Source organism: Penicillium griseofulvum (genome assembly GCF_001561935.1).
Source record: "Penicillium griseofulvum strain PG3 chromosome Unknown contig_80, whole genome shotgun sequence".
Lineage (NCBI taxonomy): Eukaryota > Fungi > Ascomycota > Eurotiomycetes > Eurotiales > Aspergillaceae > Penicillium > Penicillium griseofulvum.
In genome coordinates, this window is record NW_024467471.1 from 5,651,556 (window position 1) to 5,670,209 (window position 18,654).

The window sequence follows — 18,654 nt, forward strand, 5'->3', positions numbered from 1 at the left end:
GTTAGGGCTAAAAACATCTCTCTGCTTCAGCTTCTACCCATCAGTCCCATCAGCCGCTCCCATTATAGCCTTACAGCCGTACTAAGTCAGGTAGGTGCATTATATTAATCAGCTAGAGTAGTTCAGTTCAGTGCTTGTCTTCTATCGCTCCTATTTCTTGGGGGGAAGAGCCTACGTTCCAAATGGGCGAGCAAATTAGGTACATTTGAAATCAGTGACATGATTTCCCATATTTTCGAAGACGCAGATAGTTATATGGCAACGGGGCCAGATACCCAGCGCCGATCGATAACACTGCTGCCATCCAGAACTTCGGATCCCCCAGCGCAACTACCCCACCGGTCAGATGATAGTCAACTGCATTCTCAGCTAGTTCCATGGCCAACATCGAAACCATACTCATGCCCATAGCCGTACGAGCAGCCATCGGCCAAGAGAGCTGGTCAGCCCCCCGGCGGAGAAGAACTGTCTCAAGGATGACCGAAGTTGTGATACCGGATACCACTATATGATTGTTCTTAGTACCCAAGACCAGAAACGATCTGATTTGTGCAAGGGGGAACCCACTCGATAAGGCCATTATGCTGCTCATGCCAATCTCAGCGTAGTACGTCTGTAGGATCCATAATGCGGAGAAATCGCCGACTGTGCATCCCACCAAACAGCGGAAAGTGTTGATTCCTGCCCGTTTCCAGGTGGATCTGCAGGTCCAGAATGGAATACTGAGCGCAGAAAGGGGTTGGGCTGGCGGCTTTTTGGCACATTTCGGAGCCTGAGATAATTGGTTTTCGCGCTTGATGCTCGTTGGGCACTGTTTTTTCTCTGTATGGCAGGCTTGTACACGAGTCGTGCCACTAAAGGCGCGTCTTGGAGCCCAGCAAACGCCTCGGCTCCGTTGAAGGAAAAATGAGTGGCGTATTTGATTCATATCCCTGCTTCTTGGGATCTTATGATAATTTCACTTGAATGGTAACATGCACAAGTTCGAAATAAAAATTCGAAGAGACAGGGTCAAGGGATGCCAGGTTGGTAGAAATGGTGGAGCTGCCCAGGCCTGAAGCACAAATAGCACAAATGCCGCAGGAATACCAGATATACAATTTACGCGTCAAATCGCATTTTGAATAGTATGCCAATACTAATATTGCTTTTATAATTCCATAGTATCTCACGATAGAGGGAATAACTGGCAAGGCAAGAAGGGAGCAATATAGGGCGAAAATATTATAAAATGTCAAGTACTCAGACTATGTAACTATACCCCGGTGGGGCCACGGAAGCACTAGGAACATCTCAGGTTGACAACACGATGAACTAACTCCTGACCCTTTTACGTGGATGTGATTATCATGCGATTGTATGCCTGTTAGTCCACGTTGAATGGTGGCTTTGTTTTGCCAGTTTGGGCATTGCCATTTCATATAGATCTGGGGCCTCATATAAATCCATTACTTGTCCGAACATAAGTTCAAAACCGGGCAGTAAATTACCCGAAATAGTTGAGCGTGCATTAGACTTTCCTAGCATTCAAGACTATTCTATTATGATAGGGGCAGTGTTGATTATGCTTTATATTTCATCTTAGAGAATTCTCTATGTTGGTATAGAATACAGATGATATACTATCTGGCGACTTCATTGCTATTCTACAGCATGATCTAGTAGAAGAATTGCAGTCTTGCCACCCTTTCGTCTCTGTGAGAAAGGTATAAAATACTATTCACTGTATGGCGAAGTTTTCTAGCATTGCATACTTCGTAGCTAAATCAAGTCATAGGCTACAAGATTCTCAATGGTTGATCTTCCAAGCATATCCATGCAAACCACGTTCTTTCTGTGTTACTTCCCTTAGAATCCCGTACAACGCACATGTCCTAATTTTAAGTGCTTGCATAGCCCGGCTGAGGTTGAGAAAACCTCCCTAGATAGATCCGTATGGCCTGTATTGCTTTTAATAGAAACAATCGATTGCGTGTACATGAAGATTATTGATTTATAAAGCTTGTCAACCATAAACAAGTTTGTTGCAGCCTAACATCGGGCATGGCGAACGTGCATTTGCAGCAAGGCACCTTCGACTGCTCGGGCGGTGCCCGATCTTTGATGCTTAAATAAGCATCTTTGCCATGCACGTGATTAGATATCAGGCCGATCATTATCACGTGCACTCACCGCCACTGGATTTGTCACCATCTGTGGCGACCCCAAGGATTTTCCGGAGGGACCGGCTGCCTGACAGGCATCTTGCTTTGATACCTAAATCGGATCCGCCTGTTATGGGATAATAGGATTGGTGCTCCGTACTCCATACATACTAGTAGTCTACAGTCATACCCTCGGTGTCTCTATAGGGTATGAGTCACTTGTGTTCCTTGGCCCCCTCATCTCGATAGAGGCCTGGGCCAGGCATTAATAAATAGTCTTGTCCTTGACACTTCGATCTGCATGTATATAAGCTCTAGCCAGTTATGAGTTCATATGACAATTCTCCTGTTCGGAAACCCCACTAGAAGACGAAAGAACCAAAGATTCTGCAGGGCTATTGAACAAAGACTGCGCCACAAGAGTGGCGCACCCGCACCTGACGCAACCGGTATAAATAGCCCACGGATGCCTTGCTACCTGAAAATTTTGGCAACTCTCCATCTTCACCCCGAATCGATAATCATCGACATCTACTAGCTTTCACCGCTAATTATTTCTTTTTGTTTTTCATAAACAACTCTATTCTTCCTGTTTACTTCTACTCAACTATTTGTTGCCTTCAAACTTACCGTTGTTCTGAATTAACGACGCGTCTCTGGTATCTACTACACTCTATCACCATCCCCTCAATAGTGTGGGGTATCAACTTCGCGATATGGGCGACGGGTCTGACTATCCTAGCCCACGAAGTGAAGGTCCTAACGGTGCTCTCGCTGCGACTATCCTTGCCTCTACGTCTGAGTCCTCGCCTCCAATTGCCAGAATGAACGACCCTCAGCCCATGACCTACAACATTGAAGGGGCGCGCCCGCGTCTTTCTGTTCGACGCGCCCGCGATCCTCCTAAGAACTCTGAAGGTCAAATTTTCTGCGATCATCCTGAGTGTCAAGCTGCCCCTCCTACTTTCCGCCGTCCATGTGAATGGAAGTAAGAATACCCACTATCCTATTGTTTTGTCTCTTAATGTATCCATTACTAACACGACTCAAGCAAACATATGGATAAACATGATCGTCCCTACAAGTGTTATGAACCAAACTGTGATAAGATCCAAGGTTTCACTTACTCTGGCGGTCTCCTTCGCCACCAGCGCGAAGTTCACAAGAAAAATACCGATACCAAGAAGGCCCTGATGTGCCCATACACTGACTGCAACCGCAGTACTGGCAATGGATTCACGCGCCAGGAAAATCTGCGGGAACATCTTCGCCGCCGCCACATGCACAATGATGAAGCTCCCCCTATGGTCGATATGTCTTGGGAACGTGCCACCGAACTTGATGGTGTCGAAGGCGTCCGTGCCCCCTCCCTCCCTATTACTGGAATCAAGCGCCGCCACGAGTCCCCTCCTGTCGGAGATCTCCGAGACATGCCTGAGACCGATGAGCATGGAATCGACCTGCACAATGAAGTTAAGAGGCTCCGTCGTGAAGTCCAAGAGAAGGATCGCCGCCTCCAAGAGCTGGAGCGAATCGTCGCCAATATTCAGCAGGCTATTCCTCAGCAGTCTCCTCCTGTACCCGAACTGCAGGAACTTTCGCAGCCCGCTCCCCAGCCTGCTGCAGCTCCTCCCGTTTAGGGTTGCTCTTTTCAGACCGAAACGTCTACGGATTTGTCCTTTGCATCATGTGGGCGTTTATGGAAGCAACCAGTGGGCTTCAAAATTCTTCAACTTTGCTTCTCTTGTTTTGAGTCAATTTTGCGACTTTGCTTTCTTTGTCTGTGTAGCATTTGGGGTGGGTTCCCATGGATCTTTTCTGGGCAGACATTGGATTTCGGATCCTGTGCGTTCTGCAAGAATTCAAGGGTCGGCCTTCCCGGTATTTACGGCGTTCTAGCTTGGTGCTTTCATATGGGCCAGGCGGTGTTGTTTCCAGAGGCGGTTTACAGCGTTGTCTCGCCTCATATACCCGAGTGTTTGATTTGGTCTATCTTTTCGGATGAATCACTTCTAACACTCATCTCAACTTTCAGTTCGATTTGTTCCTGATTAATAGCAGATTGTACCAATAATATCATCTTTACGAGGTCACATATTTTCAATTATCGTAACTCTACCTTGTAATACATAACAGCCTCAAGAGACCGTTTATTAGCCCCCAAATACGTGGATTCTTCGTGGCATGACATCCGACATGCACGTTGACAGTCGAAGTATAAGGCGGCCAATGATATTCATGGACTCTGGACATGTATTTATTCCTAAGGCACCCAGGCTTCCACACGATAGCGATAGTTCCCAGGCAAACATTTCAGCCACATCACTTCCATCCTACCCTTGGCTCGTATATTCCCGCGAGGCTCTGGGAAGGCCGCGTGAGCACGGCCGTTTCGGCAACTAATTGACCCGCTGGCGGCGTCCACATCCAGAAAGCCGGAGTTAGGAGACAAGACCGCCGTTAATAGGCTCTGTGCGGAGCTCGCTGTCCGATACGGCGGCCTATGAGGCGTCAAGCTTGGTCATAGTGCCCTCGGACAACGGCTATGACTCCTTGGCTGATAGAACTAGCCTGTGACTCATTATTACGTGGATCGCGTGTTTTGTTCTTGACTCGACGCGAGCGGCTCAACGCGATATCACATGATGGCCTTGGTGCGTTGTTTTCGTGTTGGTCAAGTCATTCTTCCTAATACGTATCTTTGTGGCTTTGGGTGAGAAAGTATATAGAATGTCATGGGTGTAGGGTATAGGCAGCGCTCTAGGCGGAAGTGTGCTTGTTTGGGTTGATAGGATGATTGCAAGAAAAACAAGACGTATATCGTATATCACAGTATGCCATGTATTATTGAGGGGATTTCCTCCCGTTTGTTGCCTGCTACATTTGTTCTTACACATGTGCGAGGTGAGTTGGCAACCTAGTCCTCAAATATATATACTGTAACTAGTCCAACGTATAACTATATTCTTCTACTTCCTGCGTTTTGATTCCTGTTCTACTAATAAACGTGCAAATTTTATACCTTGTTTGCTGGTAGCATACTACACATATATAGTTCTGTATTAAGAGTGAAATCGCACATGTGTATATCACATACAACTTATGAATAAATGAGTATTCAATGTTCCTTTCGTACTAACGGCCAATGTGTCCTATACCTGTATCAGTGAGACAGCTAGCACAGCCTTGGTAATTTTCTAAATGTAGAAGGCTGGTTGATAGTAGAAAATCACTTGGTTACCGGATTGGTTGCTTCTATTCCGCATTACCCTCTACTCTGAGCCAGATAAAGCTGGGATGTTGGCAAGACGATATATTTTTTCTGTTACATTTCTATAGAAAATGTAGCGCCTTGATCGACCCAAAATACGGCGCTGATGGACACAGGGCTGATATCGTGTGTGATAGAGATGTTGTACAACTACAGCAGCATGTTAATTGGGAGGAGCGCAGGCTGCGCAGCCAGGATATTGGAGGCTAAACAACATATTGTGTCTTGTTGATAGTATTTAGGACGCTCGGACTAGAATGATTCTTATAATGATTGTTGTGACATCAACCTTGCTGTTTGCTAAATAGTAGTTTGCTGTTTTACAGTCCTACAGATGTATAAATATTTTGTCTCTCTATAGATTTCTCCAATACACACCTCTTCCTTCCTCATCTCTCTTTCATAGCATGCTCAACTAGCTATGAGACCCTTCGCTCATCCCGAGCACGTTATCCTCCATCTTTAGGGTAGCTGGTCATTATGCTCAACAATGATCATTAGTTATATAGACCTTGTTCAACATATCATATAAGCATAACTACCTGGGATAGAATGAGGCTGTATATACTCTTTGATATCATAATCTCTTTAGTTTTATGATAAGTCGAAGCCGAGCTTGGAGAGTTTATAGACCTTGATAGTGGAGGCGCCGATAACGATAAGGAAAAAAGTTCAAAATTCCACCCCACGTTCGATTAAAGACAGTCACATTCCTCACAAAAGACCAGACGAAAACGACTTTCTCGTCATATATATATAATGCCTCACGCCCCACGTCAGGGAAACCGCAGGAGGTCCCCAGGCCCGAAAGCGAAAGCGCAAAAACCAAAGCAAGCGCCACCGGCAAACAAACAGCACGCCAATCGCAAAGCCGAAATTGAGAAGGCGAAAGCCGACGCCGAAAAAGCAGACGAAGAAGAGTCTGGCGGACTTAATCTTGTCAGCACAATTCCTCTTACCCTTCAGCAACTACTCTTGGACGTATTCAAAACAGCCCTCCTCGGCAATCCAGTCGCAAAATCGGAACCTGTAACCCAGGATACCAACCCCGCTGAATCACAATCCGACGAAAACAAAGATGAACCACTAGATATTAAATCTCTCATTCAGACGATTAAGGGGCTTCTGTACCAGCGCGATTTTGATTCTGCGTTCACTGAGGCAGGCGAGGATCTCCTGCGCGCCTATGCCTTGCGTTGGAGTGCGTCTCGGTCACTTGGATATGCGGGCCTGTTGAAGGGAGTCTTGACTTGGATGAAAGATGAAGAGAAAAATACCCGAGGTCGCGCTAGAAGCAAGAATCCCTGCACTCGCGTCGTCTCGATTGGTGGTGGAGCCGGTGCAGAGATCGCTGCTCTTGCCGCTGCGTGGAGAGACATGGGCTCCCAAGCCCAGTCGCTAGAGGAACGTGTGGCAAACGTGTCTCTTGAAGACAAGGAATCTCAAGACGAGAAAAAGACAGAAGTTGAAGACCAAGGTGTCAGCGCACCCAGTCTCTCTGTGATGGCTGTCGATATCGGAAACTGGTCGAACGTGGTGGACAGACTTTCACGAACAATTACCTCGTCCGATGTGCCATTTTCCCAGACAACAAAATATCGTCCTCCGTTGCTGTCGGAGAAAGTGGCCAGTGAAACATTCTCGGTGTCTTTCCGTCGCGCAGATGTCCTGACTCTTCCCGAGGAAGGCCTGAAAGAAATTCTGCTCGGCTCCCCCTCATCCTCTCCTTTCACTTCCGTCCTTGTTCCTATCATGTTCACTTTGAATGAACTATTCTCTACCTCGATGCCAAAGACTACCGGCTTCCTCCTGAAAATGACAGAAATGCTTCCTGCCGGTGCTGTGCTTTTGGTTGTTGATAGTCCTGGCAGCTATTCGACTTTGAAGTTAGGAACAAAAGGTCCGGATGGTGAACCACAAGAGAGGAACTACCCTATGAAGTTCTTGCTTGACCATACACTACTGAATGTGGCGAAGGGCAAGTGGGAGTGCGTATACACTCAGGACTCGAGGTGGTGGAGACGGGACGCAGTGCGTCTGCGCTACGAAGTTGGGGAAGGAGCAGGCTTGGAAGATATGCGCTTCCAGATGCATGTGTATCGACGTTTGTAAATCTGATGTGTTCTATATCACGATATATAAATACCCTTTAATGAACAATACGATTGAGTCTTCTAAAAAAAGAGAAGTGGTTTTGGAGTGAGGTATGGTATTGCTACAGATAAGAAAGGTGGTTTAGTTCAGACCACTCCAAATTCGCGCCACGAGGCCAAGCTCGCCCCAAGTCGCGGCAAAGATTGCGATTAATTGGTACATTCAATGAGTTGTGAAAACGGGGCCCATAAATCCCCGAGCTTTATAATCCTCCTAACTCCGCAGACCCAGCAGCATGCTAGTGCCCTTGTTTCCGTCCTTTCCTTCTCCTCCGCCAGGCAGGTAAGTGACGTTGGGGTTCGCCGACAGAGTCTGGGCGATCTCCTTGCTAGCCTCGATACGACGGATCTCAATCAATCCGCTGCCAGCCTTGGCGACGGCCTTGCTGATAATTTCGGCACTCAGGGCTTCACCCTCAGCGCGAATGACGTTAGCCTGGCGCTCCTGCTCGGCACGCTCGACGATGAACCGGGCCCGCTCGGCATCCTGCTGGGCGATCTGCTTTTGCTCGACGGCCCGTGTGAACTCCTTTCCGAAGGTCATGTGTGTGATGGAGACATCCTCGAGCGCGATGTTGAACTGTCCGGCACGCTTCATCAAGTCGGTACGGATACGGTTGGAGACAGCTTCACGTTGTGTGATCAGCTCGGCGGCGTCGAACTGGGCCACGATGGCCTTGAGAACTTCGTTTCCGATGGAAGGGAGGACACGCTCATCGTAATCGGTACCGTATGACTGGATAACCTTGGGTTAGTCTTTTGTTTCGGTAGATGCTTAGGGATCGTGGGAAATGCGCACTTGGTAGATCTGCGGCAGCTTCGGCACCTCCGGGCGGTGCAACACACGCAGTGTCAAGCTGACCATCTGCAAATCCTTACTTCCTGTCGTGGTGGAAATGTTACGAGGCTTCGTGCGGACATCGTAGACAATTGCGCGCTGCAACCAGGGAATCAAGAAATGTGTTCCTTCGTTGACAACCTTCTCTTGGACACCAGACACTCGATCGAAGATGACAGCTCGTGTGCCACCCTTGACATCGTAAAGGGAATTTTGAACTAGCATACCCCCAATAGCCACGGGGAATGCCAGCCGATAAACATTTTGGAGGATTTGAGCCATGGTTGGAGGTGGAGGGCGAGGTGATGAGGACGGATGATGGAGATGATGTCTGCTTTTCCCGTTGCTCACTCTGAGTGTTCCCAATCGGGTTTAGTGCCCATCTTTCCAAACCTCCAACTTCACCCGACCTTGGTCTTTTCCTCACTCATTTCGCTACCTCCATACCTTTTCCCCCACCCACTCCTCTCTTTTTACCAGAAATCATTCACAATGGGTGGCTCTGTGGACCCTAAGAACGGACAGTAAGTCGTTTCGCGTTTGCTCCTGGTGTCGTGGGTTGAGTACCGGCCTCCCGGATGCGTTACCCGCCCGGCTACACAATGCAATTCATGAACGATGCCAATTGAGTCATGATTTAATAGTCTTAGTGACTTCTGCGTCTATCATTCAGTTAACTGACAAATTTTACTTTCTATAGCTTCATCGGCAACTGGGGCGAGTTCGGTACGTTTGACAATAACCCTTGAACCTTTCATACGGACCCGATATATGCGCACGAAACCTACCCCTTTCGCGATATGAAAGATCGCGACCCCCGAATGGAGAAAGATTCAGAGAAACAACCAGGCGAATGCAATTCGAATGAATCGCTAATATCCAATTTCCAGGTTGCCCGACCCCCCAGCGCATCGCCACCTACTCGCTGTCCGCTAACCGTCAGCGTCCTTTCGCCGGTGCCGGCCACGCTGCCATCTTCAACGTCTTCCGTCGTTTCCGTCACCAGGTTCTCTACGTTGTCCCTCCCTTCGTTGCCGCATACGCCGTCATGAACTGGGCCATTGAGCGGTAAGAATGACTGTAGGAGTCACGTTGATCGGTGTGCTAATTCGATACCTTAGCAACGAGTACCTCAACTCCAAGCCCGGCCGTCTTCTCGAGGGTGGTAACGAAGAGTAAATTATTTCAATTTGTTTGTTGGAGTGAGGTTGGATTGGTATAACAGAGCATGATACACCCAATACTCTGCAGTTTGGGGGAGCTGTATGCTTGTACAGTAACTAGAAAGCAATCGACCATTTGATTTTCCTTTTATATTCCATCTTTTTGCGCTTGAGATGGCTCTATTTTCTTATATTTGAAATGAAGCTTGAGTAAGCGTCTTTCTAGGGCTCTCTATTGGTCCCTGGGGTGACCATGGCCAATTGTGGGAATGAGACATGTCTACTGGGTGGAATTGCAATCAAGTGATCCTAGAGGCCAGATTAATTGCCTATATTAGAATTGGATCTATCTTGTTTCTAATGATGGTTGGGGGAGAAGTTGGTGGCAGCCCAGCGATTCCCCACTTGAGCCGAGAAGCAAAAAATTCGCCCAAAACAGCCAAACTTCCGCCGTACCCTTTTTCTTCGAATGCTTCGTCTCTCCAGACTCTCTTCTACTTTTTATTCATCATCTATTTTCCCCCGTTATTTCTCATCTTCACACATCAAAATGAGCGAGCTCACTCACCCCACCATCGTGGGTATGTGTTCCACCCCCCTCCATTACCCCGCCTTCGAATCAATTCGCTATAAAAAAATACATGCTAATACCCATCTACAGATGGTTGGTTCTCTGAGAAGTCCGGCATGTGGCCCGGTCAGGCCATGAGCCTCAAGGTCAACCAGATCATTCACCACGAGAAGTCCAAGTACCAGGATGTCCTCGTCTTCGAGAGCAGCGACTACGGTACCGTTCTCGTCCTGGACAACGTTATCCAGTGCACCGAGCGTGATGAGTTCTCCTACCAGGAGATGATCACCCACCTCGCCATGAACTCCCACCCCAACCCCGAGAAGGTCCTTGTCATTGGTGGCGGTGACGGCGGTGTCCTCCGTGAGGTCGTCAAGCACGCCTCTGTCAAGGAGGCTACTCTGTGCGACATCGATGAGGCTGTCATCCGTGTTTCCAAGAAGTACCTGCCCGGCATGGCCATTGGCTTCCAGCACCCCAACGCCCACACCCACGTTGGTGATGGCTTCGAGTTCCTCAAGAACCGCCAGAACGAGTTCGATGTTATCATCACTGACAGCTCCGACCCAGAGGGTCCCGCCGAGAGCCTCTTCCAGAAGCCCTACTTCGAGCTGCTCAAGTCTGCCCTTCGCGAGGGAGGTGTCATCACTACCCAAGGTTGTTCGTCACTTTCTTTGCCCTCCTTTTTCGTAGATTGCTCATTTCCCCCATTTTATCATCCCTCAAACAAACAGATCACACGCTAATATTTTTTCGCACCACCCCGCAACGAACCCACTTTACGGGCTCGGTTTTGCGGAACTGTGCTTTATATCTAACAGCCGAGAACCAATGGCTCCACCTGGACATGATCGCCGAACTTAAGAAGTCCTGCAAGGAGGTCTTCCCCGTCGCCGAGTACGCCTACACCACCATCCCCACCTACCCCTCCGGCCAGATTGGCTTCATGGTCTGCTCCAAGGACGCCACCCGCAACGTCCGTGAGCCCCTCCGCACCTGGACCGCCGAGGAGGAGCAGAAGCTCTGCCGCTACTACAACCAGGACATCCACCGCGCCAGCTTCGTTCTGCCCAACTTCGCCCGCCAGAAGCTCGGCAACTAGGTGTTGTGATCTCCGAAAAAGCTTTTATGGTCTTTATATTCTCATGACGATATTGAAATGAAATCATGGATTTCCGTACATCCTATTCTGTAGATTGGTCCCATTGTCTCTTGTCGTGCGTAGTCCTGATTTATACTGCCAATGTGTTTACCCTTTATAGATGATATTATGGAGGGGAGATCTGATGGCTGCCGAGCAAGAACCCTAGTTAGGTAGGCCACTCATGCTAATTAATAGCAGAATCAACAAAGTTCACACCATATTTTATTGTCCATTTTCTGTTGCCACGAGACTCAAGATTGTTTCTCTTTCGTCGAATCAAGTCTTCAATGTTCGGCTACCCTGGAGCTCGGTTTCTAACAAGAATACGATGGCAATGGTATGCGGCGATAATGCAATGTATCTGTTAAGAGATAACTGTTCTGGAAGCTATGCGGAAACAAAAGCCGGTCCCATTAAAGGTGAGGCCCAGGAGGCTGACACATATCTATACGGCAGATTTACATCATGGCTTTTGTTTATTTTTCCTACGAAATCCAACAATAGTCAGCACTCTGCGGAAAAGTTGATTGTTGTGCAATTCGCTTATTCTCAATATGTAGGCCCGAGGTCCTTCACAATGAAGGTCTATATGCATTGCGTTCTGTTATTCGTCTCTCCCCCTCTAGTGGCCCTGATCCTCAGGCGGGAAAAATACTCTGGAAAACTCATTGTGATAGGTGACACGGCCTCGTTAGCACCGCGCAGGGTAAACCAAAACTGTACGTCAGATGGCATTGCCAAAATGGACGTGAGCGGTTGTACATACCCATCGATTTACCCACCACCTAAAGACCTGGTATGCGTTACACCACCGGGGCAATTTCCTGTCACCTACAAACCCGTGTCGCCCGTGATACCTCGAGCTGAACTCTCCCAATGTTACCTGGGCTGTGTCAATGCCAATTCCGAATGCAACGGCACAGTGGGAAATGCCCTTTGAGTGAAACACCATGGAAACTATCTCCTTGCTGGCTAGCCTCGGATATATTAAGAATTTTCCAATGCGTGAAGTCCAATTATACGGGGCGTAAGAGTGTCAAGCTGATCTTACATAGGCCTTGACTACAATTTCCATTGCTTATAGCTCCTAGAATTTTGAAGGACGCCTGGCGTGCACTGTCGTACTTCATTCTTTGTTGAAACACGGCGAGTCTGTACACCTAAACCTTGGGACTTCCTAGCATAATCATATACCGCTTTCTTATTTATGACATATCTATCGTTCTAGTTACATCTTTTGATCTATCTCAGAATATAGAAATAAAATCAAGCTCACACCCAACCCGCCAATAAGACAAAACTTCCAAACTTGTATCAAGAGCCACTTCCTCGCTAGTGCTTGGACTGGAGTGTTTGAATAAATAAAATGGACCAGAAGACAACATCAAGTAAGTTATGTTCACCATTCAATTTGACTCCCCCGAAACGCGGAATCGTGATCTCTCAACATATCTCGATTGGCCCATGGGTGCCTCCTAGAGGCGGATTGCCATCTAACTCCTGTGGTCTTCTTCCGTATGTTCCCCTTCCTCGTGAACCTCATGAGAAAAGAGATCGACCGAGGTATCTGTAAATTTCCTGGCATTCACTCCACGTTCGAAAAGGATATCAAGCTCTGCAAAGGTCCGTCCCTTCGTTTCAGGTAAACGGAAGAAAGTCCATGTGAAGCAAAGAAGACAAGAGCCTGCCCAGAAGAAACCTGCCTTGGCTTTCCAATTCCAGGCAGTTGGATTGATCATACAGGGAGCCATGATTCCGCTGATAATGGAGCAGACGTTATAAACGTTCCGGGCCAAACTGATAGTTTTGGCGCGAAGTCGAACAGAAGAAACCTCCGAGACGATGGAGTAACACACTGTTCCGACGGTGACCTGATAGCAGAGTGAGAACACCAAGAGTAGTGCACCTGAGGCCCAATAAGCGGAACTGTTGTCTGGGCCGGGAATGCCTGAGAATCCAATGCTAAGCAGCAGCAACAACAGTGTAAACAATCCCCCGAGGTACAATTTGCGACGGCCGACATGAATCATGAGTGTCCAGGCGATAAACACGCCGACGAACCCAATGGCGTATTGTGCCATGGTCAGGTTGAAGGCATTGGCAGTGTCCATCCCAGCCTGCTGGAAGAAATATGTTGAGTTGTTCATCAAAGCTGTGCCGCAGATATTTTGAATGCCCCAGGTAATACAAGCGATCTCAGTTCGGCGTAGATTGTAACCTCTGAAGCAGTCCGAATAAGTCGCACCCTGGCTGGCCTCTTGTTCAATCTCGTTCGTATAAGCCATGACCTCCACAGTAGCGTCGATGTCGACGGCGTCGTCCACATTTCGACGTGTCAATGACCGGAGGGCGGATTTGGCTGCTTCTTTGTCACCACGTCGGACATACCACCACGGTGAATCGTGTGCAAAGGCGATGCCGATAATCAGGGGCACTGGCCACATCCATTGCAATGCATATGGGATACGGTATGCCCATTGATCGTTCCTGCTCAACATGGCTCTTAGGACGCCCGAGGCTAACAGCTGGCCCATCACCCAGCATATGTTGATGTAGGTCGTAAGCAATCCACGAAGGGCAACAGGGCACACCTCAGACGCATATGATACGGGCAGTGTTTGGAAAACACCCCATGGGATTCCCATCAAAATGTTGCCAACTTGAAGGACTTCCACCGAAGGTGCAAAGAATTGGATGAAAATGAGACAGGTGATCGATGATAGTGCCCCCAGCATTGTTTTGCGATAGCCGAATCTCTCAGCAACGAAACCGTTGAGGACGAGACCGATGATTTCTCCCACGGCAGCACCATTGTAGAGTCCTGTCTGCCAGGCTGCGGAGACGGAGTATGTGCCATCATCAAGGAGAACCCCAAATTTTTTCTTCCACGGATCTAACGCAAAGAACGAGGTGATGAGAAGCAAGTCATAGCCTTCCATAACCACTGCCGTTGACAACAAGATGGACCAACCCACTGCTTTCGAATATAATCGAAAAGCGGTTGGAATCGACATCTCACGCTCACCTCGGGTAGTCTCCCGAATTTGAGCTTCCCGATCTCCTTTTTCATCGTAGACCGGGTTCTCGTCATGTTGAACAACTTCAGCCTTCTGGAGAGGCTTGTTTGAGCCTGTGTCCATCTTCGCGAGGGTAATTGGCAGTAATGAAAACAAAGGACAGAAATGAGAGATGAGACTGTTATTTCAATAGAAATTGGCTTAATAGAACACTAAATAAAGCCTACATGACAGCAATATTTCAGGGTCGACGCCACATCTTTACCTCGTCGTACTTCATGTTCACTACAGTGAAGCTAGTAATAGACGCTCTCAGTTAATGAGGTAAAATTTTGTGTGTCAATTTGCCCCGTTGTCTCAAACAAGCAAATGCAGAGGATCGGCAGTCAATGAAGGATCTGGAATATCGGATCCTTCCCGGTTTCGGTGTTTATATACCTTGCCATATTCCTTTTTGAGTACTCTATGGGTCTATCTACGGAGCACTCGCCGATAATAACCCTATATATTCCGCTATCCGATATGTTAATGATGTAATCTTAGGACATATTATTATATCCAAATTCAGTGAGTCTGGGGTCCGGGGTCGAGACCTCCGCGTTTTGGTGGGATCTACAGTGTCTATGGGGCGCCATTTACGCTTGAGGATCTTCGGCGTTCCCAAAGGAAACCTGACATGCCCAATTTAGGTATTTAGCTAGTGAAGGAGGAAAGACCTTACTCTTTGAGTCCGTACAAACCTGTTCAGGGCGCACTCTCGGTCCAGTCGTCTAAAATCGCGCACTGTGTGGCTGTGATCCACGAAAAGTAAAAATGTTGTTCAGTTAATGGCAGGTGGTTGTTCCTATACACACCGTGTACTATAAAGTTCTTCAAGAAGCAGTTGGAAATGTCCTTGCGAGAATATCACGACTCCATCACTCTTATAGGCACATGTATCATTGTCACCTGGAATATATACATAAGCCATGGAGTCCAGCGGCAATGAAATGAAATATGGAATAGTTAATGCTCAGAAAATCAACATGGAGACCACAACATTCTGAGGGAATATTGAAATCTTCAATACGAACATGTTCCAAAAAGAGAATCCTGAACCCCTTCTCCCAGCGCCATGCGGCATTTACAGCGTAGATCAGCATCGTAGCCCTGCAGAGATTTACTACTCCTGCCACCAGTTACCGTATTAGGTATTTCGGGCAGCAGCTGAAACCCACCTGGGCGGAAAAGCTAATCCTATTAGAATTCAAGATTCAAGCTCTTATATGGGTTTAAATAGCCCAGTATTGTGGTTATTAAGTCAATAGGGGTGTATCGAGCAGTGTAAATGATGTATGACGATGTCTATTACGGGCGATATAAGCTAGTATCAAGTTTCCGAGAAAAGAAATTCAATATATTTTGAACTGTGGAAAGTGTGTTTGATATGTCGTCTTATTACTAAGCTTTTATTTATCTGTCCGGCGCAATACCGATCGATTCAGGTGCTCAGGAGACACTGAGACGATCCCCGACAGGTGGAGAGTCAAGTTGAAATCTCCTAGGAGACTCTTCAACACATGGCGTACTCCCTCCTCACCTTGAATGGCCAATCCATAAACGTACGGACGACCAATCAGGACCATCTTTGCACCAAGTGCTAATGCCTTTGCGATATCAGCACCGCAGCGAACACCTGAGTCAAAGATAATTTCCAAATCATCTCCCACGGCGTCCACAATCTCCGGCAAAACATCCAACGATGCAATACCCCCATCCTGTTGTCGTCCGCCATGGTTGGACACAACGATTCCCTGGACGCCATAATCTACCGCTTTCTTCGCGTCCGCCACCGTCTGAATTCCTTTTAAAACGATTGGACCGTCCCAGTGCTCCTGGAGGAATTTGATATCCTCCCAGCCGTGACTCACACCGGGGAATACGGTGTGTGCCCACTCGGTGGCCGCAGTTTCGAGATCCCCCTCAATGGGTTTCCCATGTTCTTCCTCGAACTTTCGGCGGTATACAGGGTCAGAGAATCCCAGTGCTACACCGATGTCATCTGGACGGATGAAAGGGTTGTATGCATTGTTCAGGTCGCTGGGACGCCATCCAAGAATGTACGTATCCAAGGTTACAACCAATACCTTGTAACCTGCTGCCTTCGCTCTTGAGAGCAGGCTCACCGTGATATCATTGTTCTCATTCAGAGGCCAGTAGAGTTGATACCAACGCGGCCCGTTCCCATTGGCCTTGGCCACATCCTCGATGCTCGTGGAGGATGCGGTACTGAGAATGTAGGGGACGTTCTCCTTCTCAGCAGCCTTCGCCGATGCCGTCTCCCCATCAGGGTGGAAAATGCGCTGCACGCCTACCGGTGCCATGGCGATCGGATAATCGTAGGTCTCGCCAAAAAGCTTCGTTTTGAGGTCTGGGAAGTCACTCTTGACTAGGCGTGACGGCACAATCCCCCATTTTTTGAAGGCTTTCTTATTATTATCGTCTGTCTCACGAGTACCGGCGGATCCCGAAACATATCCATAAGAATCTGCAGACAGACGATCCTTGGCCAGGTTTTCCCAATCGAGGCAGTTGAAGGTTATCGAGGGTTTCTGGCCTTTGCGACCGGCCTGGTACACCTCATTTTCGTATGTGAATGGGGTGAGTTTGGGAATCGGCTTACTATCCGATTTGTTGTCTTGTGGAGACGTCATGATCGTAGAAGGAGAAAATTAGAAGGGACTGGAAAGAAGATTGAGACAAACTGTAGATGAATATGAAGGAAACTAGGGAATAGAAGCTGCTTTTATAACTTGCAGGGTTCTGATACTTTAGACAATGGGGCTCCAAATTGACTCTAATTGGTGGGTTTGTAGAGGCTCTCAAGCAAGCTCGGTGCTTGATGTGAACGTATATTCGGCCGAGATACGTCATTGTCCTTCATAGTTTGAAACCTCATCATCCGCTATGATCCGGGGAGCAACAGAAATACTCCGAATTATTTCTTGATAATACGGATCACTGCTGTGAATTTGTTACTTGGTCTTGTCGGATATAAAGTTGTACCCTACCCGTCATCCTAGCCCTATCCACATGCAGCTGTAGGTTGAATGTCAAAAACTTTTCGATTCGGGCCCGGTATATTCATAACAATATAAACCTTTGATGCTGTTAAAACATCGTTGACTACAACTTAACCTCTAGTGTCCAGAGGTCTTCCTAGAACGGGTCCATAGTGATAAGCACTAAACAGCAGCAGCAGCCTCTCGTCTGGAAGCCCTACCTTTCTCGGACCACGGGAAGTGAAAGACAGGAATAATGAAAAAGCTGTTGCTGTCATCCGCGATACCTGCTAGAGCAGAGTACCATGCCAAGAATGCAGCAATCAGAGCAAATAAGCCTCCAGCTTTGAGGATTTGCGGATTAGGCATTCCGTGAGAATCGCGATGGAGGTGTCCAAGCCCAAGCAGCAAGAAAGCCACATCCACTGATAGGAAAAGGGAAAAGAACACTGCAGTTGATTTGACAGTGCAGGTGAGGAGGAGAAATGTGAAGGCGAACCAGCCCTAGGACTTGTTAGGCATGGTAATATGAAGGCTGATTTGAATGGCATAAATCAACATACCATAAGAAACAGCCCATACGAGTCGTAAAACATGTCGGTCGACCCGTTGTCTGCCTTCTGAAGCTCTGACATGATTTGGAATCCAGGGGTAAACGTGATGCCTAGGGCTATCCAAAAGCCACCATATGAAGACAGAGCGGTGGCACCAAATGTGTTTCCAGCAGCCATTTCCCTATCACACAGATAAATGGTTAGATTCAGATCACCTAGAAGCACATGTTCAATAAGAAGGTACTTACCACATGCCAGCGAGAAGCTGCACCAGCCCACCATAAGAATACGCAACACCAACAACCATATTAGGCTCTGTGATATTCCGCGTGCCCATATTGATACACCCCAGTACAAATGTGGTCAAGGCAAACCCCGAGAGACCTAAAGGCGCAGGATTTGCATACTTCCGAAGCTTGGGCGTCCGGTAGAGACCTGGTTGCAGTTCGCCCGCAAATGCAGGCAGTCGAGACTCCACAGTATTTACGTGTGCAAGTGGGCCATAGTGCTCGAGGTGGGTTGGTTGAAGGTCGTCCATTTCAATTCTGGTGGCGGCCGCATGGCTAAAATCCATTTCCTGGCGGGGGTTGCTGGAATTGGAAAGAACAGTCATGCTTGCTGGGTCTTGCGAGATATGATTAGAGGTGACGTTCCCCTCCAAAATAGGTGGATATAATGGATCGTATAAGCTTTGAGATTAAAGATGGAAAGGAATCATAGGATCTTTGATAATAGAAACTAACATTAACAATTGATGA

At 47.8% G+C, this 18,654-nt stretch overlaps 8 protein-coding genes across 8 annotated transcripts; 4 read left to right on the forward strand and 4 right to left on the reverse strand.

Moving 5' to 3' along the window:
- Positions 1 to 2,860: 2,860 nt before the first annotated feature.
- Positions 2,861 to 3,784, forward strand: PGRI_030080 (putative C2H2 transcription factor; the record flags this gene model as incomplete). Its single annotated transcript, XM_040790721.1, has 2 exons — positions 2,861 to 3,132; positions 3,196 to 3,784. The coding sequence occupies 2 exons, from the start codon at positions 2,861 to 2,863 to the stop codon at positions 3,782 to 3,784; spliced, it is 861 nt and encodes a 286-aa protein (XP_040647674.1).
- Positions 3,785 to 6,174: 2,390 nt separating this feature from the next.
- On the forward strand, positions 6,175 to 7,527 carry PGRI_030090 (25S rRNA (uracil2843-N3)-methyltransferase; the record flags this gene model as incomplete). Its single annotated transcript, XM_040790722.1, has 1 exon — positions 6,175 to 7,527. The coding sequence occupies one exon, from the start codon at positions 6,175 to 6,177 to the stop codon at positions 7,525 to 7,527; it is 1,353 nt and encodes a 450-aa protein (XP_040647675.1).
- Positions 7,528 to 7,782: 255 nt separating this feature from the next.
- phb1 (prohibitin subunit PHB1) lies at positions 7,783 to 8,688 on the reverse strand (the record flags this gene model as incomplete). Its single annotated transcript, XM_040790723.1, has 2 exons — positions 7,783 to 8,304; positions 8,368 to 8,688. The coding sequence occupies 2 exons, from the start codon at positions 8,686 to 8,688 to the stop codon at positions 7,783 to 7,785; spliced, it is 843 nt and encodes a 280-aa protein (XP_040647676.1).
- Positions 8,689 to 8,898: 210 nt separating this feature from the next.
- On the forward strand, positions 8,899 to 9,585 carry PGRI_030110 (ubiquinol--cytochrome-c reductase subunit 8; the record flags this gene model as incomplete). The annotated part of the gene is made up of 4 exons (XM_040790724.1): positions 8,899 to 8,930; positions 9,107 to 9,132; positions 9,297 to 9,474; positions 9,528 to 9,585. 4 exons carry the CDS (start codon positions 8,899 to 8,901, stop codon positions 9,583 to 9,585), a joined length of 294 nt encoding a protein of 97 aa, XP_040647677.1.
- Positions 9,586 to 10,119: 534 nt separating this feature from the next.
- Positions 10,120 to 11,242, forward strand: PGRI_030120 (spermidine synthase; the record flags this gene model as incomplete). The annotated part of the gene is made up of 3 exons (XM_040790725.1): positions 10,120 to 10,150; positions 10,231 to 10,800; positions 10,962 to 11,242. 3 exons carry the CDS (start codon positions 10,120 to 10,122, stop codon positions 11,240 to 11,242), a joined length of 882 nt encoding a protein of 293 aa, XP_040647678.1.
- A 1,535-nt stretch (positions 11,243 to 12,777) lies between these two features.
- PGRI_030130 (Major facilitator superfamily domain, general substrate transporter) lies at positions 12,778 to 14,424 on the reverse strand (the record flags this gene model as incomplete). The annotated part of the gene is made up of 1 exon (XM_040790726.1): positions 12,778 to 14,424. One exon carries the CDS (start codon positions 14,422 to 14,424, stop codon positions 12,778 to 12,780), a length of 1,647 nt encoding a protein of 548 aa, XP_040647679.1.
- Positions 14,425 to 15,749: 1,325 nt separating this feature from the next.
- On the reverse strand, positions 15,750 to 16,994 carry PGRI_030140 (lactate 2-monooxygenase; the record flags this gene model as incomplete). Its single annotated transcript, XM_040790727.1, has 1 exon — positions 15,750 to 16,994. The coding sequence occupies one exon, from the start codon at positions 16,992 to 16,994 to the stop codon at positions 15,750 to 15,752; it is 1,245 nt and encodes a 414-aa protein (XP_040647680.1).
- A 531-nt stretch (positions 16,995 to 17,525) lies between these two features.
- Positions 17,526 to 18,509, reverse strand: PGRI_030150 (acetate uptake transporter family protein; the record flags this gene model as incomplete). Its single annotated transcript, XM_040790728.1, has 3 exons — positions 17,526 to 17,846; positions 17,906 to 18,077; positions 18,145 to 18,509. 3 exons carry the CDS (start codon positions 18,507 to 18,509, stop codon positions 17,526 to 17,528), a joined length of 858 nt encoding a protein of 285 aa, XP_040647681.1.
- Between the last annotated feature and the right edge of the window lie 145 nt (positions 18,510 to 18,654).